The sequence below is a fragment of the Halyomorpha halys genome, unplaced genomic scaffold (assembly GCF_000696795.3).
Source record: "Halyomorpha halys isolate HHAL.00 unplaced genomic scaffold, Hhal_1.1 Scaffold106.1, whole genome shotgun sequence".
NCBI classification, from domain to species: Eukaryota; Metazoa; Arthropoda; class Insecta; order Hemiptera; family Pentatomidae; genus Halyomorpha; species Halyomorpha halys.
Window position 1 is genome coordinate 3120232 of NW_027111449.1, and position 21909 is coordinate 3142140.

The window sequence follows — 21909 nt, forward strand, 5'->3', positions numbered from 1 at the left end:
AAAGAGATCAAAATTGTTTTAAAAAGAAAATAATAATGATATTAAATGAGCAAAGAACAAATCAGGACCACCTATCTGTTCAAGCAAAAGGTTGAACAGAAGGCGGCAATAAAGCGGAAGCGTGGAGGAGATGAGAGGAGGTAGTCAGCCGTTTAACGGCTATATTTCTATTTCAAATACGTCGTGTATACAGGAAGTAGTGATAAAGGTATGACGAAAAATGAAAAATAATAAGAGAAAGATACACAAATATGATAATAATAAATAACTATAATAATTTTCTAATTTAGGAATGATTAAGTAAAATTAGAATGATACTTATCATTACAGATAATACGAGTATATACTGAAGAAAATATAGTTAGGGTAGTTAATACAATATAGGATATAATAACAATGATTGTAAAAGAAGTAACTAATAACAAGTAAAAGTAAATAAAGAGTATTAAAAAAAAATTACAAAGAAATAAATAAGAAAAATAATTAGACAATGATTACAACTTAGTTTTTATATATCGTGAAAATAATCATTTATCTTCACTGATAATAGTAATAGTAAAGATAACGGGAGTAACATGAATAATATAAAGTGAAATAAGGTAATTTAAAAATCGGAAGTGAAAGTTTACAAAATAAAATAAAAGTACAAGGTGAGATGTAAAAAGAAGTACATAAAAAGATTAAAAATTAGAAAGTATAGAAATAAGTGAAAAATTGTGATAGAATGTTTACAATATAGGTGATGATAATAATTAGTGAAATAAGTTAATAGAAACATGATTGAATGAAACATGACCATTTAGATAATCCGGTATACATATGTTTTTTTTTACTTTCAACTGACTTTTAAGGAAAATAAATACAACGAAACTAGATTTCATAATCTGAAATTTCTTCCAGTTTTCAAACTTTTTAACATAATGCAATCTGCTTCTTATTTAGGACTCATTTTATTCCAGTCCAAACAGCCAATGCACATCTGTATTCCATGTATCTGTAGTTCCATTTATTTTTCAGTAATAGCTGATTAATAATATTTTTGATTTGTTAGTTCTAGTGAAATGCATTGTCAAATAAATAAATGAGTGATATGTTACGTTGTTTCAGTTCTAGTCGGCTTTGTCTGGTTTTTATATTATAGTATTTGTAATATGGTAGTAAATTTAGCGAACAGGGATAATCATGGGATAAGAGATAATGATGGTGATTTTTTGTATGAATTGCTCTAATCTTCGTTTTGTCGAACTGTTTCTATAACATATAAGGGCTTTAATGGAAGAAGGAAATTGTGAGAAAAAAACAAAATAAGTTTTTTAAAAGGAGTATTACATTTATTTACAGGAAGAATAAATTAATCGGAATAAGTATTAGAAGTCTTCAGGTATCGAAGAACTCAGTAACAGCTTAGTGGTGGAGGAGAGTGGTACCAAGTCCGTATCCTCCATATCCATAGCCGAGTCCGTAGGCAGATCCAAGACCGTAACCGTAGCCGCCAAGACCATAGGCAGACCTAAGGCCGAGACCATAGCTGACTGGGGCGTGTGCGACGGTTGCGACAGCTGGTGCAGCGGCGACGGTGGCAACTGGAGCGTGAGCGACGGTGGCTACGGCTGGAGCGGCGTAGGAGAGAGCTGGGGCGGCTACGGCAATAGGTTTGTTGACGGTCCTGTAGGTGTTAGCGTAGGAGGTAGCAACTGGGGCATGGGCGACGGCAACTGGAGCATGAGCTACGGTGGTGACTGCAGGAGCAGCATATGACACTGCTGGAGCAGCATAGGAGATGGCTGGAGCGTGAGCTACAGTAGTGACAGCTGGAGCGGCGTATGAAATCGCTGGAGCATGTGCTACTGTCGTAATTGCTGGAGCAGCGTAACCATAGCCAGCGCCATAACCATAGCTTGCGCCATAGCTCAGTGCTGGAGCAGCAGCGTAGCCTCCAATGTAGCCAGCCCTAGCGCAGGCAATGAGGGCGAAAAGAGCAACCTGTAATCGATATGAGCTTTTAAAATATTACAAAGATAATATTTTAGTGTTAGTAATATAAAGTATTAAGTCTTGGCTTATTTAAAATTTATTTCGTGGCTTGAACATTTGTAACTTACCAATTTGTACATGTTTATGTTTGTATCCTAGTCCTGCTGCTGGGAAGAGAATGCTGTCCTCTCAGCGTCCCTTCCAATATATACCTGATCCAGAATGATAAATGAGTTCAGGGTCGAGAGGATCCGATTATTTGCTCAAAAAATTAAGAAATCAATCCGGTTATTCGCTCAGTTATCGGACTTTATTTAATATAAACTATAAATATTTTATTTGATATAATATATAAATGAATATTACAAATAATAAAAAAAAAAAATCTAAACAAACGAAAGACACTGATGTCTTGCAAAACTTCACTCTATCAAGGGCATTGGAATATTAGAAACTTTATTGAGTTATTTATATACTTCCGTGGTGTTTTTATCATGGTACTGTATTCTCGCTGTTAGTTATTTGAGGCATGTGAAGTATAATTAATATAATATACTGTATCCAGCTTATAAGGTCATATTTTCTAACTTTAAACTGAAAAAAAATTTACGTATGGGGTGATTCCTTTTGGCCTTAAGGGGGCTAAAAGAATGTTCTTACGTGAAACCATTTAGATAATCCGGCATACATATCTGACCTCCTCTATTATTGATAATATAAATTTTAAAATAATCGTATTATTGATCTAAAAATTCATTAACTATAAAATTAACTTCTTATAATGTGACTTTAAGCCCCCCTTCTCCTCACCCCCCCCAAAAAAAAATAATCAGAATGTAATTGAAACTAGTTTAATCCTTATTCTAACGTTTAAAGTTTTTCTTTTCTAATTATACTGTTCATAAAAAGTAATTTTTAGGACTTAACTACATTCTAAAGATATTTAAAATCAGTTAAATTTATTCTCTAGATTTAAAATATCTAAAACTGTAAATATGTAAAAATGAAATAATTCCAATATTCTATCAGATTTGGAATGATTTTAAATACAACATAAAACGTATATATTATATTTTCAAGGATACTTAAAAATGAAGAAATATTAAATACATTAATTATTATCTTCAAATACAAAAGATACAAAATTTGGACATCAAGCACAAAACAGAAAGCAGAAATTATTTTTAATATAAAATCATGAACAATTAATAAAAAAAAAAAAAGGACAAAATATATATATAAAGGTGGGCTGATATTTTTTTTTCCATCGTAATACTGCATAAAACTATTTATAAAAGTCTTTAGGTCTTATATTCCCTTCAAAGTTGTTGAAAATATGAAAAAAAATTATAACTGATATAGGATAAAAGAACTAAGGGGATGTATTTTTGCTTACTATCCCCCCTCCCCACCTTGATGACTTTGGATTGTAGGTAATATACAACCTTAAGACGTATTAAATTCAAATATGTTAACATAGATATATTTTCATTACTTTTTGTTTCAATAATGTATAAAAAATTGAGTTGCTACAATTCGTATGGTTGCAAGTTGAAAAATACTATAAATTATAGTGAATATTAGAATTTTTATGAATGTCGCAAACTTCAGAGGCCATAGATCTGAGAATGGGAGATATGAATCAATTTTATTTTTTACTCCGAAAATTTCAGTATTACGAATTACTAAAAAAAAGTCACTTTTTTTGGTGCACCATATTATTAGGTATAAATGTATAAAAAGATATATTAATTTGGTTCTAGCCTCTGATAATATTGTATTCACTAAGTTTCAAGAAAAGGTTTATATCATTATAACTGAGATACAAAATATTAAAAAAATGTATAGTGTTTTAGTATCATAATCATTTAAACATAGAGAAATGATTCAAAAAAGGAAAAATAAAGAACATACTAAAACAATTGTTGATAAAATATTTAAGTAAAAATTACGCCAGTTACAGTTAGCCCAATAGTTATAAAACGTTTTATTAATTATAAAACGTAAAATATTTGAACCCCACATTACAATTACCAAATTTAAACTACTACCACATAAAAAGCTTAACAATCAATGAATGCCAGAACAATGGAGCACAGACTAAAACTGCTAAAGATATTAGCAAAAAAGAAAGTGAGAAGTTCCACTCCCACAATGGTACATTTCAAATTAAACAATGCATAATTATTTGATTATATCAGTTATACTAAAATACATCAAAAACAATTTCAATACCTTTAAAAGTAATATAAATTAAAAAAGAAACATTAACAGCCTCAAGGTCAAACATAGACCGAATTATTATTAAGAATAATATTAGATACTTTGTTATTCTTGGTTTTGTTATAAAACCACAAATGTAAAAATTATTGAATTATAAATTCATTGTTTATTAATGTAGAACATACCTGTCCAATTTAAACATATTTTAGTTTATTAGAATTTGTTGGTTGAAATTCTATTATATCTTAGAATTATAACAATTTTATGTGATGCCATTATAGGTCACAAAGATTGCTTTGGAATTATAGCTATAACAATAAAATTTTACTAAAATTCAAATACTTTAGACATCTCAAAACGTCAAACGGAAATTAATTTTTTTTTTTTTTTTTCAAAATATGCAGTAAACTTTGAGTACCTAAAAAAATTTGGAAACATTTTAGCTCAAAGTGTAATAAACAATGAAACTTGTTTATAATTTTATCAAACTTTTTTCTCCTATCTTTATTACAGTTTTGAAGGCTATGCACAAAATTAAGACGTTTAATTAATATATTTTACATAAATGGGAGTTTTTTTGTTCCACTAATTTATAAATGTTTGTGCAACTACCTTCGGAAGAAGGCAATTTGGAAAGTATGATATAAAATACTATCTCAATGTCACAAAGACTACTTTGGAAAGTTTTTATATTAATAAATGATTGAACAAGGTAACCTAATCCGTAAAAAAATCTTACAAGGGAGGACCATGCACTTGGGATCAGCACGCTCCTGTTTTCAACGAAACCAGGTCGAAAAATATTAGACAAGTGTCTGAGGCTTCTTGCCAATGTGCTCTAGGAACCGAGAATACAAAAAATCATAATTTTTAATAATTAGAATTTGTTTAATATTATCATATTCCGCCGATGCTCTGCATATATTACATACCAATAGATTTGTTGTTTTGTTTTTTGTGTAAAATAGAGAGAAATGACCTCTATTAAACAAATAAGATTGATTAACTGTATAAAAAATTACAAAAACCAAAAGTAGCTTCAAACAAAGTACCCAAAAAAATTAAGTCAGATTCGTTTTGAGCTTCTTTTTTTTTTTTTGAAACCCTTAAATACGAATTTTTTGCCTTAGCATTTCGAGGATTTTTTTTTCTCTAATGTTTAGCATTCACGAAATAAATTCACAATTTCTCATTATTTTATCCAAATCCTTATTAATTACAACTGTTAGAATGCTAAATTTCAGTTCTTCCAGCTAATATTAATATCTTTCAGATTTAATGCCTTTATACAGAAGAAAATTAAATTTTAAATAAAGAAATCATTCTGAACGTTTTATTTCATATCTCCGGTTCGAATTTGTTTACGAAGGTCCTGTTTATACTATTTCGTGCAGTTTGGACAGTCCTAAATCCTTACAACGATTCGTACCGATAATTGGAATCTTGTTGAAGTTATAGGTTTTTTGGTGATTTTGGAAAAAAAAATTGCAAGAACTGTCACTTGTCCTATATTTTCTACCTATTACCACTGAACAAAGTATTCCACTTACGTTGCCTCCCCTTTCGGTGTAAAAATAAAATATTATCACTAGACAAATAAATTCCTATCACGAAGTGTCCGATCCCGCCTACCGACATGTCTTGGAGTTACGAAATATCGGTTGACATTGATAGTGAAGAAGCATTGAGTAAGAGGCTGTGGCATTTGGCGACCGGTCTGTTCCCTCGGTTAGAAAATCTCACCCGCGGTGGCTATTTTATGTCTGAAAGGTCACCACATTGGCAATGGCAATGTCACTATATTTTAGTATGTATGTGTGCTTAAATTATCATTCCTTGGATTGCATCCCAAACTCTCCAGTCCTATATCAAAACCCTCAAAGAATGGTGCCAAAATTGGAGGATACAAAATAAATCCCATCAAATCACCTTTACTCTTCCTCGTAAACCTGCCGGCTGCCCTATAGTATACTTTAATAAAGTTGCTCTTAACCGTGTAGAACAGATCCGCTACCTTGGACTACATCTTGACAAATTACTAACTTGGAATCCTCAGACAAGACTGCACATAGATTCTCGATTCACCGACAAACGGTCTAAACTTCCAATTCATTAGAAAAGACTAATCTATATGAAAATAATAAGGCCCGTGTGGATATACGGTGTTGAGCTTTGGGACTCCACTAAACTTTCGAATTCCTCTCGTATCCAATCCTCACAATCCAAAATCCTTTGTAAAATGCTCAATGCTACTTTTTTTGTTAGAAATAAAATTATCCATAAAGACCTAAATGTTCCTTATGAAACCGATATAGCCCGAACCAGATGTCAATCCTTCTAATATAAACTCCATAACCACTCACACCCATTAGTTTCTAAACTTCCTTCCTCTCACATTCCTGACAATCCTCCGAGGAGCCTAAAAAGAAGATGGTCTTGAGACCTTAAATTTTAAAAATGTTTTTAGAGGGCTACCAATCAGTAATTTCTCTACATGCCTATATCATACCATTATGATCTTACTTCAAATTTATTTGTTGTGTTTTATGTACAGTTGTAAATGTCAATAATTATTTTTTTTTAAATTATCATTCTCCTAAATAATAATAATACTTACATTGAAAGATAGTTGCAGCCTAATTGATAAAAGACCTGTGCTTCTAATACGTTGGGTGGAGTTATAAATTACATGTTAAACAACTTTAATGCACAAAATTTTATGAATAATATATTAGATGAAAAATAGCTAATATGTTCAAAATGGGTCTCATGATTTTTATGATTCTCATATTTTAAATTTTGTTTGTTTGAAATAATTAGCTATTTAACATTATTATTAGTAATGAAACATGGATAAATATATACTAAGAATGGATTATTAACTTAAAGTAAAATATTTTTTATTTAAAACACATATATTAGAATAAGAGAATAATAATTATATATACTTATCAAAGATGTCTGAAAGCCCAGGACTTTAGAAAAGATAATATTTAACATAGAAATTCGTAAAAGGTAATGGAGAATTATAAATGTAATCCCACTTATTAATGTAATATTAATTAATAAAAAAAGAAGAAATTTCTTATAGTTAACATTTAAAACTAAAAAAATAAATAAAATTAATATGTACTAAAAAATAATTAATGCAATTGTGAAATATATTCACTAAATTAGAAAAAAATATATATGTAGGAATTATAAGAGTAAGGATTTTACAACAAAAACGTATTCACATCATTTTAACTTTTATATTTTCTCGTTAAATAGATATTACTAAATTAATATCTATTTAAATATTTTCCATAAAAATTTAATTATCTATATCAGATATTGCAGTTATAATTGTTTAATAATGATCTTTCAAAAGTGGAAATAATGGCATTCACAAGAAAACTCCTCACTCAGTTAAGAGTTGATTGATGATGGAACGTCTTAAATTATAACCATCAGCACTAACAAGCTATTAGTGACACCGGATTATTAAATCTGTCACCTTAAAAGGACACACTGGTTGCTCCATTTTGAAAAATGTGATCGATAGTGAACATATCTGTTTTATTTTCAATATTTTTAATCTGTAAATTATATATCTTTTTTAAATTTAAATAGTTGTAATCAATAATGATATAGCTATTTTTTGTTATTATTTTTATTTTCGATTTTTTTTGTATTCATATTCATAAATTTTCTCATTACATTGGTTATATTTCATTAAATATGTGTATATAACCTTTTCTTTGTTTTATTTATTTTTATGATAAAAATTATCTTGTACCAATAAACAGTCTTACGCAGGATTATTGTGAAGAGAAAAATAAAGTACTTCATCGCTTTTTAGCCTAAATGACGCTTTTAAGCATTATAATTTAGTCTTTTATATAGGACTTAATGTGATTCTTATTTGATATTGCCTTTGGAGGTGGCATCATAGAGCCTGGAATCCAGATAAGAAGAACGATGTTAGAATAGAATGATACCCTGTTGATACCGCTCCGACCCTATCTAAGGAGGTCATTAAAAAAATAAAATAAAATAATAAAAAAAAAGGTATTGGGTGAATTCGGTGGAGTTGCTAGAGGAGCAGTGCCTTTTTGGCTACAGTACTGTCCTCCAACAGCAGGCCTGTTAAGTGCATGTTGTAAAACAAAAATATTAAAGACGGTTTTCAAAAACTCAGGTTATACTGCTAAAAGCCCATCTTATAAATCAAATTATTGAAGATCCAAGAATACGTCCAAGCGAGGAGGTCATTTTCCATCGGGATATGCTTCATCGCCTTGGGATAGATTTCGACCCCTCTAAGCCCACTTGTGGCGTGCCAGAATCTGCTGAAAACATAATTGTTGATTGCACAGCCTTCCAGGCACAATGGACTAAACTGCTGAGGGAATCTGGATTCTGGGTTCTCACGGACAATAAAGTATTCATGAGTTGTAGCTCCATCGAATGATAAATATATAAGACAAAGAGCTCGATGAGCCTGATGGAAAAAATTGAAGTGTTTTATAGAAAAGGAATTAGTAGCAACAAAGATTTCATGGAATAAATTAGTCCATCAAAAAGATTCCAAGAAATCCAAAACCGATGAAGACTAAAAAAAAAATTCATCCTGAGGTCATTCGAGGTCGAAAACGGGTTTATCGAAAGCCACTCTAGTTTTAACGAAGATTCTACAGGACTATAGCGGTTTTTACCATTTTATTATCATTTATAAATTATAAATACATTATATTATCTTTTAAAATTATTTCATTCATTATAATTTGTTTGACTATGATTTGTTGTAAGACAGATCGCAGAAACGATTTTTTTAATTAAGTCGGAACACTTTTAGCCGAATAAGATAAATGGATATGCCTTTACTCCATTCAATATCAGATCGGAATTACTATTGCTACTTGTGATTTTTTTTATTTTCGTACCTTTATTTTTAAATCATTAGGAATCCAGACTATCCAGAAAAGGTTGTTTCTAACTTCAAAAAAAAAAATTAAATTAAATACATTTATTTAACGTGATTTACCAATTAACAAAAAAAAAATCATTCAATTTTGGCTAAGAAATTAAAGAAATAAATATATTCTAGGAAGTAGAATATTTAGGTTGCTATTTTGTTATTATTTATGCATGAAAAAACAATAACACTGAAAAATCCAATTATAAATATAATTCTTTCTTTCATTAATGTATTTTGTTTTACGTAAGACTAGTTCTAGTAGGGTATTCAAACTGTGGGCTTCAGAAAAATAAAATTAATTCAAAGTTTGAAAAATAAAGACCATTATTACAGAAAAGAAATTTTTCTTTAAAAAAATAAATAAATGAGACAATAATGCAATAACTAAATAATATTGGAGCTCTTAATCATTCATTTTCTACATATTTTTTGCCAAAAAACTACTATACGACTAAAATAAAAAAAAAAATACAGCGAAAATATTAGTTTATTAATAAAAACCATCTAAAACGTAATAAAAGAAATAGACTAACTATAGGAATGCAGACTCTAACCACCAATTCCGTTGCAAAAAGTTTCAAAAATTATGTTAATATCTGTGAATAAGCAGACTGGTCCAGGAATCATATTCATGATCCTATCCCTTCCACCTGGGAAAGATCCTATAAATTGGAGGACATCTTCACTCTAAACATTCCTCCCCGGGTCTCAGGCATCAGCAGCATGTACTCCAAGATCGTAAGTGTTTTATTAAATTTCTCTAAATGATGAATACTTTTAAAATTTTATAATTCCTTGGAGTAAAACGCAATTTAACAGAAATAGTGGCAATTCAACTTCATTTGAGTTTTCTTCGTATACTTTGTATGTAACAATGCGATTTTCCACAATCAGATCAGTAATGATATGAATTATTTTGCAATAAGTATATTCAGCTTGTATAATGATAATCATATTGAAATTATCGAATAACAATTGGTTCTGTTGCTTCACTCTAGGTTTTCCTATGCGCCCTAGTGGCAACAGCAAGAGCGGGAGGTATCTTAGCTACCGCCCCAGCTTTTAGCTACGCCTCTCCAGCCTTTTCCACTGTAAGGTACGGTGCCGCTAGTATCGCTGCCAGTCCTGCTGTCTCCTATGCTGCCGCTCCAGCTGTCTCCTACGCTGCCGCTCCAGCTGTCTCCTACGCTGCCGCCCCAGCTGTTTCCTACGCTCCAGCTTACGGAGTTAGGTACGCTTCCTCAGCCATTGCTGCTCCAGCCATCAGCTACGCCGCTCCCGCAGCAACCTCCTATTCCAGCTCCTTCAGGACCGTCAACAAGCCACTTCTTGCTGCCACCCCAGCCATCTCCTACGCAGCCGCTCCAGCTGTAGCCTCTGTAAGGTACGCATCCTCAGCTATCGCAGCCCCAGCCATAAGCTACGCCGCTCCAGCAGCCACCTCTTACTCCAGCTCTTACAGGACCGTCAATAAGCCTTTCGCTGTTGCCGCTGCCCCAGCTGTCAGCTACGCCGCTCCAGCCGTTGCCACCGTTGCCGCTGCCCCAGCCATCAGCTACGCCGCTCCTGCTGCCACTTCCTACTCTAGCTCTTTCAGAACCGTCAACAAGGCTGTTCTTGCTGCTGCTCCAGCTGTCAGCTATGCCGCCCCCGCTGTCTCCTACGCTGCCCCAGCTATTGCCGCTGCTCCAGCCGTTGCTGCCGTTGCACACGCTCCAGTAGCCACCTCTTACTCCAGCTCTTACAGGACTGTCAATAAGCCATTCGCTGTTGCCGCTGCCCCAGCTGTCAGCTACGCCGCTCCAGCCGTTGCCGCCGTAGCAGCTGCCCCAGCCGTCAGCTACGCCGCTCCTGCAGCCACTTCCTACTCTAGCTCTTTCAGAACCGTCAACAAGGCTGTTGTTGCTGCTGCTCCAGCTGTCAGCTATGCCGCCCCCGCTCTCTCCTACGCTGCCCCAGCAATTGCCGCTGCTCCTGCCGTTGCTGCAGTAGCCGCCCCAGCTGCCACTTCCTACTCTAGCTCATACAGGACTGTCAACAAGCCCGTGGCAATCGCTGCTGCTCCAGCTATTGCTACCGTAGCTCACGCACCAGTTGCCACCGTTGCCGCTGCCCCAGCTATTTCAGCTTATAGCTACGGAGGATACCCAGCTTATGGTGCCTACGGTGCTTACCGTGGTTACGGATATGGTGCTGCCTATACCCGCCCTCTCTCTGTTGCCGGTGGGCTCTACAGGAACTACGGACTCGGTCTGAGGTCATCCTACGGTCTCGGCTACGGCTATGGCGGCTACGGTCTGGGCTACGGTTATGGCGGATACGGTCTTGGTTACTCATCTACCCTCGTCCACTAATTTTAAGGTTTTGGTCTGGCATGAGTACCATTCGTGTTTATTCTACTTTCTAGTCCTCATGCCACCTAACGTTTTTAATAAATAATTTATTTTATATTTGTTTATTTGTCATTATCCTGTGCTACTTTTATAATATTTTTAATTTCTACTCTTGCAGAGTGCTAATCTCTCATTTTTGGTAATATTTATGTGATGGATAATTACTAGTAGTTTTTATTTTGGTTTTGAGAAACTGAAATATTAAAAACCAAGAATATTTTAATTGTTGTTATTATTTATCACTGAATTGATATATAGGAGAATTTCTGTGAATAAGACTAACGATAATATACAATTTTTTAACCTTTTATTGTAGTTTTCATTAAATAAATATGTGTTTTAAAATTTTTCCTACATATTTTAGTTGTTTCAGAGTGCACGTAAATTACAATTTAAATTTTTTTTTCTTTTTACATTATCATTTTCTATCCGGTAATCATGAATAAAATTTAGTGTATAGTTTTAATATTTCTTATATTTAAATATTAATTACCTCTACTAGATTTTTATTGTTTACTCCAGTTGTCTTCTTAAGTAAAAATTGAAAAAAAAAAATAAATCAGTCGATCGAAATAAATTGCATTGTATTCTAAATATTTTTGGGTTTGCAAAATGAACACGTATTATAATTTTTATTAGAGAAAAAAGTTGTGTTTGGAGTAAAAGAACATCTTGGATGACGACAAAAACTTTTAGGATGTATTTATTTCCTAACTAAAACAATATCTACTTTCAAAGGTTACCGTAGACGTTAATAGGACTCATAAAAGTTTATTTTATTCTTAGTATTTACAATACATTCTTGTCTCTTTTTTAAAGAATTTATTCCTCTTACAATACGAAGTACTAATACTTTACCTGGCACAATCTGCTAAGTAAGATTTCCTCTCATTAAGTATCATAACTTGCTAACTATTAAAAACAAATAAGGTTAGCTTTGTTCCATAGCATAGCAAGCCTCCAAACTCATCCTGAAGGTTTGAGTGTTCTGTATAACTAGTTGACCCATTCCCCACAGATCGAATTTTGTTATAGTTAGAAACATATTCTGGTCGAATAAAACATAGTTTAAGAAGGTTTTATGTATATAGTTTTTAAATCAAAAGGATGTTGGTAAGTTAAGGTAAGTTGGGGTATGTACATATTCTGGGACCTGAGCATGATTGGGGAGTTTTCTCAACTTTATTTTGTTGGTATAGCTTTAATTAAATACCTTTTATTTACTCCACATTACCCTAGATAGTTCTTTACCCACCAACTGCGAATTGTTGGGCGGGCTTACCGTTACCGTAGGCTTCGTTACCACGACCTACGCCATGGACCTGGCTGTCATCGTGGTCGAGAACAGCAGATCTGGACAAAGGACTGAAACAGAGAGGTGCACTAGTTTCCTTGTTGAGTGGACCGTGAGAGGAAACTTTTTGTATGGAAGCAGCTAAGACCAAAGTCATATTCACTTGAGGTTTCAGGGACAGGACTCATCCTATCACCTTAAATATTCTTGGAAGAAACGTCAAATTAAGTGAGGAGATATCTTGGAGTGAGAATAGAAAAAGAATTTTGACGCTGCTCCTATCCTGGAGATAGGGTGACCCTGTCACTAAATGGACTTATAATATAAGAATAGCGGGTGCGTTTTGGGTCCTTAAATTAACCGCTACGATAACCATCTAGGAAGATATGTTCTTGGATATCTAGAGATACGCATCCTCGGCATAGAGCAGTACCAAATGAGGAGACTGACCATCATGCAAGGACTGGCTCTGGAGAGGATCATGAAGACATATACGAGAACGGTATCGCATGAGACGCTGTAGGTAATGGCCGATCTGATGTCTCTGAGTTACCTCTCCAGAAGGAAGATGTCGTTAAATACGATTTGAAGAGGCAGGAGTAGACAGCACAACCGGAGGAATTACTCGATAGAAGAATGGAATGGATGGTGGTTGGGAAGCCAGAAGGATGCCATCCTCGAGAATTTCTTTCCCCTTTTTAGTCAATATTGAAAGGTATGCGGGCTCTCCAAGAATACTGGGTCTCACAGATTCTAACGCGACACAATTTCTGGAGAATTCTAAATTCTAAGAGACGCTTCAAAACATCTATATTTTAAAATATAATTAGTAAGCTAGTGCCATAATCTAGTCAGGAAGCTATTTCACACCAACCTTATTTACAAGAAAGTAATATAGTAATTCACCCAAGAAATAGTACTTAATAACCCCCAAAAAATGTAATATTACGAACAAATATAATTAATCCTTCCTATTAATAACCTCCCGTGACCCAGTCTTATGCCGAGCTGAAATGGCTCTACCCATCCTTCCGATGCCTACTTCCTAGCTTCCTTTCTACTCCAAGTAATTAGTACTCACCGCCCCCTCTATATTCTAGAAATCCATTATTATACGAGTAATAGTACAGATATTTTATAATTACATTTTGGTATTGTTTTTTCTTTAGACATTAAGTTTTTAATTAATCTATTTTTTCTTCTCTGTATATAAGTTATAACTGGCCACACTGTTTTATGTCCAATAAATGTTATTATAAAGTAAATATTAGTGTTGTAATTGTTCTAAAGGGACCTAGATCCAGAATAATAAACTATTTTTCTTTTCAGTTCATCTGACCAGGTGATTTCTGACATGCGGAGAAGGAAGGTTTATCGGAATGTTACCAACTTATTCTAACAATAGGAATGGGTTAAAACATGTGGGCATCTAACCCTCACTCAGCTGCTTACTTAATCTTGGTCTAGTTTTCTGTTATCCGGGAGTCCCTTGTTTCTCTTGTATGGTCAAATAAATCATCCACTTATACTTATCTAAGCCATTGTAAAAATAGAAACTGAATATTAAACAATATTTAAATAATACTAAAGAAAAGAAAATTAGGTAATTCATAGATGAATAAAATAAACAAACAAAGATTAACAAAATAAATTATTTAATATAAAGTTCATGAGGAATTAAGAACAGGATAGGAAAGCGAGATTGGCATTTTCAAAATCTTAAGTATATTAGTGGACGAGGGTAGATGAGTAACCAAGACCGTATCCGCCATAACCGTAGCCCAGACCGTAGCCGCCATAGCCGTAGCCGAGACCGTAGGATGACCTCAGACCGAGTCCGTAGTTCCTGTAGAGCCCACCGGCAACAGAGAGAGGGCGGGTATAGGCAGCACCATATCCGTAACCACGGTAAGCACCGTAGGCACCATAAGCTGGGTATCCTCCGTAGCTATAAGCTGAAATAGCTGGGGCAGCGGCAACGGTGGCAACTGGTGCGTGAGCTACGGTAGCAATAGCTGGAGCAGCAGCGATTGCCACGGGCTTGTTGACAGTCCTGTATGAGCTAGAGTAGGAAGTGGCAGCTGGGGCGGCTACTGCAGCAACGGCAGGAGCAGCGGCAATTGCTGGGGCAGCGTAGGAGAGAGCGGGGGCGGCATAGCTGACAGCTGGAGCAGCAGCAACAACAGCCTTGTTGACGGTTCTGAAAGAGCTAGAGTAGGAAGTGGCTGCAGGAGCGGCGTAGCTGACGGCTGGGGCAGCTGCTACGGCGGCAACGGCTGGAGCGGCGTAGCTGACAGCTGGGGCAGCGGCAACAGCGAATGGCTTATTGACAGTCCTGTAAGAGCTGGAGTAAGAGGTGGCTACTGGAGCGTGTGCAACGGCAGCAACGGCTGGAGCAGCGGCAATAGCTGGGGCAGCGTAGGAGACAGCGGGGGCGGCATAGCTGACAGCTGGAGCAGCAGCAAGAACAGCCTTGTTGACGGTTCTGAAAGAGCTAGAGTAGGAAGTGGCAGCAGGAGCGGCGTAGCTGATGGCTGGGGCAGCGGCAACGGTGGCAACGGCTGGAGCGGCGTAGCTGACAGCTGGGGCAGCGGCAACAGCGAAAGGCTTATTGACGGTCCTGTAAGAGCTGGAGTAAGAGGTGGCTGCTGGAGCGGCGTAGCTTATGGCTGGGGCTGCGATAGCTGAGGATGCGTACCTTACAGAGGCTACAGCTGGAGCGGCTGCGTAGGAGATGGCTGGGGTGGCAGCAAGAAGTGGCTTGTTGACGGTCCTGAAGGAGCTGGAATAGGAGGTTGCTGCGGGAGCGGCGTAGCTGATGGCTGGAGCAGCAATGGCTGAGGAAGCGTACCTAACTCCGTAAGCTGGAGCGTAGGAAACAGCTGGGGCGGCAGCGTAGGAGACAGCTGGAGCGGCAGCGTAGGAGACAGCTGGAGCGGCAGCATAGGAGACAGCAGGACTGGCAGCGATACTAGCGGCACCGTACCTTACAGTGGAAAAGGCTGGAGAGGCGTAGCTAAAAGCTGGGGCGGTAGCTAAGATACCTCCCGCTCTTGCTGTTGCCACTAGGGCGCATAGGAAAACCTAGAGTGAAGCAACAGAACCAATTGTTATTCGATAATTTCAATATGATTATCATTATACAAGCTGAATATACTTATTGCAAAATAATTCATATCATTACTGATCTGATTGTGGAAAATCGCATTGTTACATACAAAGTATACGAAGAAAACTCAAATGAAGTTGAATTGCCACTATTTCTGTTAAATTGCGTTTTACTCCAAGGAATTATAAAATTTTAAAAGTATTCATCATTTAGAGAAATTTAATAAAACACTTACGATCTTGGAGTACATGCTGCTGATGCCTGAGACCCGGGGAGGAATGTTTAGAGTGAAGATGTCCTCCAATTTATAGGATCCTTCCAAAGTGGGAGGGGAAGGGGCAATGCAGTTTCCGCCATAGGGATCCTACGGCATCATGACATTAATCTGCATATTTTTGTTGTTCTCCTCGAACCGCCGAAGTGGTTTTGGTCAGTAACCGCTTGCTGTCCTTAGTGGCAGGTGCTCCTCATCTCGAACTTAGTTTTAGTTACAATAGACAATAGTTAATTGAGTACATTATACACATTCTGTAATAAGGTATTTCGTATATTTGACAGTTAGGTATTGTCTAATGCCATATAATGTTTTTGGATTTATATTTAACTAATTTTTAGCCCTTATTTCCGTCTAATTCTTTTAAATTTATCTTTTCAGAATTTTAATATTTTACGATAATTGATAAACAAATATCTTTTACATCCCTCATTATGTTAAAGTGTTGAATCGTTTTTGATCATCTTAAAAAAAAAAAAAAAAGATTGGTAAGTACTAAATCGTCAGAAAGTCAATAACAAAAAACAATTGTTGATGATGTATGGCAGAGCTGATTCTTAAATTATTATAATTAACTGTCAAATTCATGACTAATTTTTTGTTCGTTTTTAAAACACAGTAGCATATCATATTGTTTTTGTTTCTGGATATAATTTCTTTCGTTGAACACTCAGCTTTAAATATGGAAAATGCTTGATAATATATTGAGTATTGTCATTTTTATTTTTAATTTGGCACGGAAATAGCATTAAAAATAGCTTTTTAGCATTTTAAAATTGAATAAATTATGTGAAATCTTTCTTAGTCTAAAATGATGATTATCAAAATCTAAAGAAAAAGAAAAGTAGTTTTATGATCAAAATTTTTTAGTAACACTTCTCATTGAATTTTAAAACTTCTATATGAACTTTTTGTGATTCTTCTGCGTTCAAAGTGCATTTCTTTGAACAAAAACAGATTTTAAAAAGAATTAATTAAATCACTAGAGTAAAGAATTGTTTTATAGTCATAAATATTATGTGAAAGTAAATTGCCGAGGGCAAGAGGAACTAAGACAATTTTTGCCATTAATGTTATATAAGATTTTGAATTGTGCTCTTCCTTCAAATGTATTATGCACTCGGATGTCCTTTGGTTCTGTCCTTGCCCTCTTCCATTTCAAGATGTATTCCCAACCAAACCAGTATTCCCACTGCATTTAGTCTTTTTGCTTCGGATATTTAAGCCCCGATATAAAGTTTTTAATTTGTTGATTGAAATAGTTATTCTAATGGTTATGATTTGAAAATTTTCAAATGTTTTATGTTGTGTCCCACCTTAATCTACCTCAATTTTATCATTTTTTTTCTTTGATATATCTTAGTATTTGAAGAAATTCGATTCAATTGCTTTTAATTCAATATACTGATTATTTTTTACATTTATTAATATTGGAATAAAAATGAGGATATCAGTTTTTCCAGTTTAGTTTTCAATTAAAACAACTTGTTTTATTTCTATCTTTCTTTTTGAATTATGTATTTTACTTTTTTAATAAATGAAATGTAATAAGATAAAAAAAAAATAAAATAACACCTTTTAAAATTTATTACACCCGTGAGTTAGGATACATTTTAAATGTTCTGTTAACTGTTTAAATAAATGTAGAAGAAGTGTCTATTATTTATATGGTCGTATACTTTTTTAGATTTATACTTAAAAGAATTTATGTACGTACGTGTGTAATCACTAATTTCAATGAAACCTTTTTTGCAGCACTAGGATAAAAAATATTGGGCACTTGGCGAGGGTTTTTGCAATTGTGTCCAAGGAGTGGAAAAATAAATTTCACATTTTTAGATTTTTTTTTTATACTTTCGTTTTACTCTGACTTTGATTTAATAAAAAAAAAATCTTAAGGCTAACATTTTAATTTTAAAAAATAATTTTTGTATTATTCGTATCCAGGTATTTTTGAGGTGATGAAACAAATATCAACTTCATTTTTTCAAAAAAAAAAATATTTTGTTTTATTCAGCTATGTCAGTCGGTCTAAATTATTTTAATACTGTGCTGTATGACACATACCAATCGATTTTTTTTTCAAATGCAGAATAACTAAATAAATAAAAAAAGTATAGTCAATTCAGGTGGTCTGAAGAATTTGGCAGAATCTTGTGTGATATGTGTAGACTATTGAACCAATTCAGACGGGTGACGTGAAGTTAGCATTAAAAAAAAATTCTTTAAGAAAATCTTTTTGGTTTACCAAATAAAAAGCTATTTCTGCATAAACTGCACGAGATGAAAAAAAAATCATATTAAATTCCCTTAACTGAGTTTTAAAATACCTAAAAGCGCTTCTCAAGCCATTTATTTCTATAAAAATTCACATTTAAGGGTTTTAATAGAAGCTAAAACCTAATCTGGCTTAATTAATCTTACATAAATTATTTTGTTCCTATTTTCTGAAAGCGACTTCTGGTTATTGTAATTTTTTACTCACTTTAACTCATTAAATGCGATCAATAGTCTTTTTTTAAGAAAAAAAATTATAACAAATCGATTGGTATATAATAACCATCAAATAAATACATTCAGATCAACGTAGTATACGACTTAATAAGAAAAAAAAATCCGGAAATATGTAAACATTTTTTTTCTCTGCGCCTTGGGCACAGTGTTGTGTTTCAACCTAGCATCACCAAAAAAGAGTTTCATTGAAATTAGTGATCCCTCCTGCATATTAATCCTAGTGATCCCCTTGTGAGCTATAAAAAGGTACTGAGTATCTAAAGCATTAATTAATTATGCTACCGCATTGCTTTTCGATGCACAACCTAGTGGTATCAATCCTACTCATAGTTTATCGTTTATCCCAGATTCAAAAATATTATTGAAATACTGAAAATATAAAATTAACCATTTTAACATATATCAGTTTCTATATAACTTACAAAGAAAATTGTTCCCGTGATACAGTTTTTCGAAACCCCATATTTTTTTTTTTTTTTTGGCCAAATTATCAAAAGTAGATATTTCTTAATTTGAAAAAAAAAAGGTTAGTTTTTGAAAAAATATATATCAGGAAATAATACAAGTAAAGCTTTCTATAACCATTCTAATTGAAGCTGCGTTAGTGTATTATAAAGTCGTTTCTAAAAATCACTTTTCTTAGTAGCAGCTTCCATTTCTAAACAAATTCACATATTCACTTCGTTATTTAGTAATAAAAAAGAGTCGATTTTCAAAACGTGAACTATTAAATGAATAAATAAAGAGCTCTTTAAGGTTGCCCGCCCCGCTAAGACCCCCGGAGAGCGACGGTCCTATATTGGTTTTTAAATATTTACTTAAAACGGGAAGAGAGGACTTTAAGATAGTTTAATCGAACAATATTTAAAAAGCGCTTGAAATTGAAAAACGGCATGAAACTTTCCACTCCTGCTTTTTTTCCCCCCTACCTCCTAAAACAAAGAAAAACAAACAAATTACAATATATACAAAAAGGAAAAATATGTACACATACCGGTGGTTGAAAGCATCTTGTTGGTATTGTAAGATAGTTTTCCGGGTCCGCTGAAGGCGGTGTCGTCGGTGATGGTGTAATCCTGAAAACAATTAATCGAACTTATAAGAAATATAATATTCTTTTAGTTTACTGCTATTCGGAAGAATATCCAAGATTAATGTCTCTTAACCCATATTCGCCGGTAATAATGAGAAATTTACGACACTAAAAGGAGGATACCGATGTTAGAACAAGAGCCCAAGATGAGAAAAAAGGCAGTTATCTCACCCCAATTTTGATTATTTTAATGAAAACTATGTATAATTACTAGCCGAAATTGATGATTCTGCCTAGTTACGTACGTAGCACATTACGTAGGGACGTACTGATAGATCAGTAGTTAGTGAATTTATTTTGAAAACTTTTTATCTCAAAAACCATTTGACGTACGGATGTCTATTAGCACTCAAATTAAAGCTAGTTTAATGAGCTATAATGTATAAAAACAAGCTATAAAACAGTTTATGATGTTTATCTTCGTAGAAGTAATAGTTTACATGAAATTTGCTAAAATAAATTGATTTATAGTTGTTCGGACACATTTTCATTTGCCTAATTTATATTCATATGTGAATATAAAAACTACTACTCCTACAAAGATAAGTGTCATAAACTACTTTATAGTAAGTTAAAATTCCTTTATTTTGCGTGTTGGCAGACATATGTGCGTCTTATGAATCTACAGATATATTTTTTCAAAAATCCAACATTTTATACAAACAACTTGAAATTAACATTTTGTGAGTTTATTTTTTCAAATATCATAAAAACTACTACTCCCACAAAGATGAACATAATTAACTATTTTGTAGTAAATTTAACTAGTTTTAATTTGAGCGCTGGCAGACATCTGTACGTCCAATGGTTTCTGAAATGAAGTTTTTCATAAATCAAACTTATTGTCCGAACAACTATAAATCAATTAATTTTAGAAAATATCATGAAAACTACTATTCCTACGAAGGTAAAGGTTATAAACTTCTGTCGCATAGTTCCTGAGATATAGATTTCTCAAAATAAAGTAACTAACTACAAATCTTTCAGTAGATTTTTAAGAAATGTTGTTTTTTAAAAAGCTATATCTCGAGAACTATTGGACGTAAATAGCTCATTTAGGGCTAATATTTCAGTAAATTTACTCTTCTTAAAATAATGTTCTCTTCGATTTTCTAGTGTTGTTAGTTTTTAAGATATAGAGTTCCGAATGAAAAATTAATGTTTTTTTAAGGTTTTGAAACAGCCGCAATTTTTTATTCACCCTACCTATACTTCGCAGACTCGTCAATTTTGACTAGTAATTATACATAGTTTTCATTAAAGTAATCAAAAATTGGGGTGAGATAACTGCTTTTTTTCTTCCCGGCTCTTGTGCTATGTGTAATATATCTACAGCAGCTGTTCCACAGATGCACAATTTGATTCACACTGAGAAATAGTGCTCGTCATTCCAAAAAAAGTGACACTCATCTACTTCGAGTTATTATGTATCAAAAAGAGGGCAGCAATTCCTCACTGCAACTCTGCGCAGTCTGAGCCAAAATAGTACTTTGTTCAACAACTAGCCATTCAGATGATGATAGTCATATTTGGTAGTTCTGATTTTTCACTCAGTCGTTTTTGATATTGGCCCAATGAGTAGTCCAAGGTTTAGACCTGAGGTACTGAACGCATTTTAGATCCACCAGCCGGCATCGGCGAGCCACCGAAAGAAGAAAGTGCATAACCAAGATCTACCAAGTTTCAGTTCGAAATTCTCGAAATTATTAAGTTTTTTAATCGAAATGATTAAGAAGAGTATGAAATATTCTACACTTTTAGATATGTTTCCTACTTAAAGCCCATGTTTAAAATGCGTAAAGCTTGGGATTTTTATAATGAAGTAAGTGTGCAGGTGTCAAAAGATCACTTTGTACTATTTTAGATTAAAAATAATAATTTAATTAAATAAAAAAACCGACTACGGAAATAACCCTGTCCCACACACCTATTCATTCTAATAGATACGGTATTATTGAATATATTCTTTAATATATTAGTGGACTTATTAAAATAAACAATGGACAATTGGAGTTCTGGCAATGGTCAGATTCTCCACTCAAGTTGAATGTTTGCGGCTTTAGCGCACTTGCTCA

The 21909-nt window shown here is 33.9% G+C and overlaps 3 protein-coding genes across 3 annotated transcripts in view; 1 reads left to right on the plus strand and 2 right to left on the minus strand.

Moving 5' to 3' along the window:
- Positions 1 to 2155, minus strand: part of LOC106677659 (ice-structuring glycoprotein) — a 13693-nt gene extending 11538 nt beyond the window's left edge. The window contains exons 1-2 of the mRNA XM_067049438.1: positions 2103 to 2155; positions 1411 to 1983 (exon numbers count right to left, since the gene is read on the minus strand). Of these exons, the coding sequence (XP_066905539.1) occupies positions 1411 to 1983; positions 2103 to 2114 (585 nt within the window). The 5' untranslated portion in view covers positions 2115 to 2155. The remainder of the gene's footprint in view (positions 1 to 1410; positions 1984 to 2102) is intronic.
- Positions 2156 to 9825: 7670 nt separating this feature from the next.
- Positions 9826 to 11605, plus strand: LOC106677630 (ice-structuring glycoprotein). The gene is made up of 2 exons (XM_014415662.2): positions 9826 to 9895; positions 10156 to 11605. The coding sequence occupies exons 1-2, from the start codon at positions 9881 to 9883 to the stop codon at positions 11509 to 11511; spliced, it is 1371 nt and encodes a 456-aa protein (XP_014271148.1). The 5' UTR covers positions 9826 to 9880; the 3' UTR covers positions 11512 to 11605.
- Positions 11606 to 14482: 2877 nt separating this feature from the next.
- On the minus strand, positions 14483 to 16258 carry LOC106677631 (ice-structuring glycoprotein). The gene is made up of 2 exons (XM_014415663.2): positions 16189 to 16258; positions 14483 to 15928 (listed from the first exon to the last, which is right to left on the minus strand). The coding sequence occupies exons 1-2, from the start codon at positions 16201 to 16203 to the stop codon at positions 14573 to 14575; spliced, it is 1371 nt and encodes a 456-aa protein (XP_014271149.1). The 5' UTR covers positions 16204 to 16258; the 3' UTR covers positions 14483 to 14572.
- Positions 16259 to 21909: the final 5651 nt, after the last annotated feature.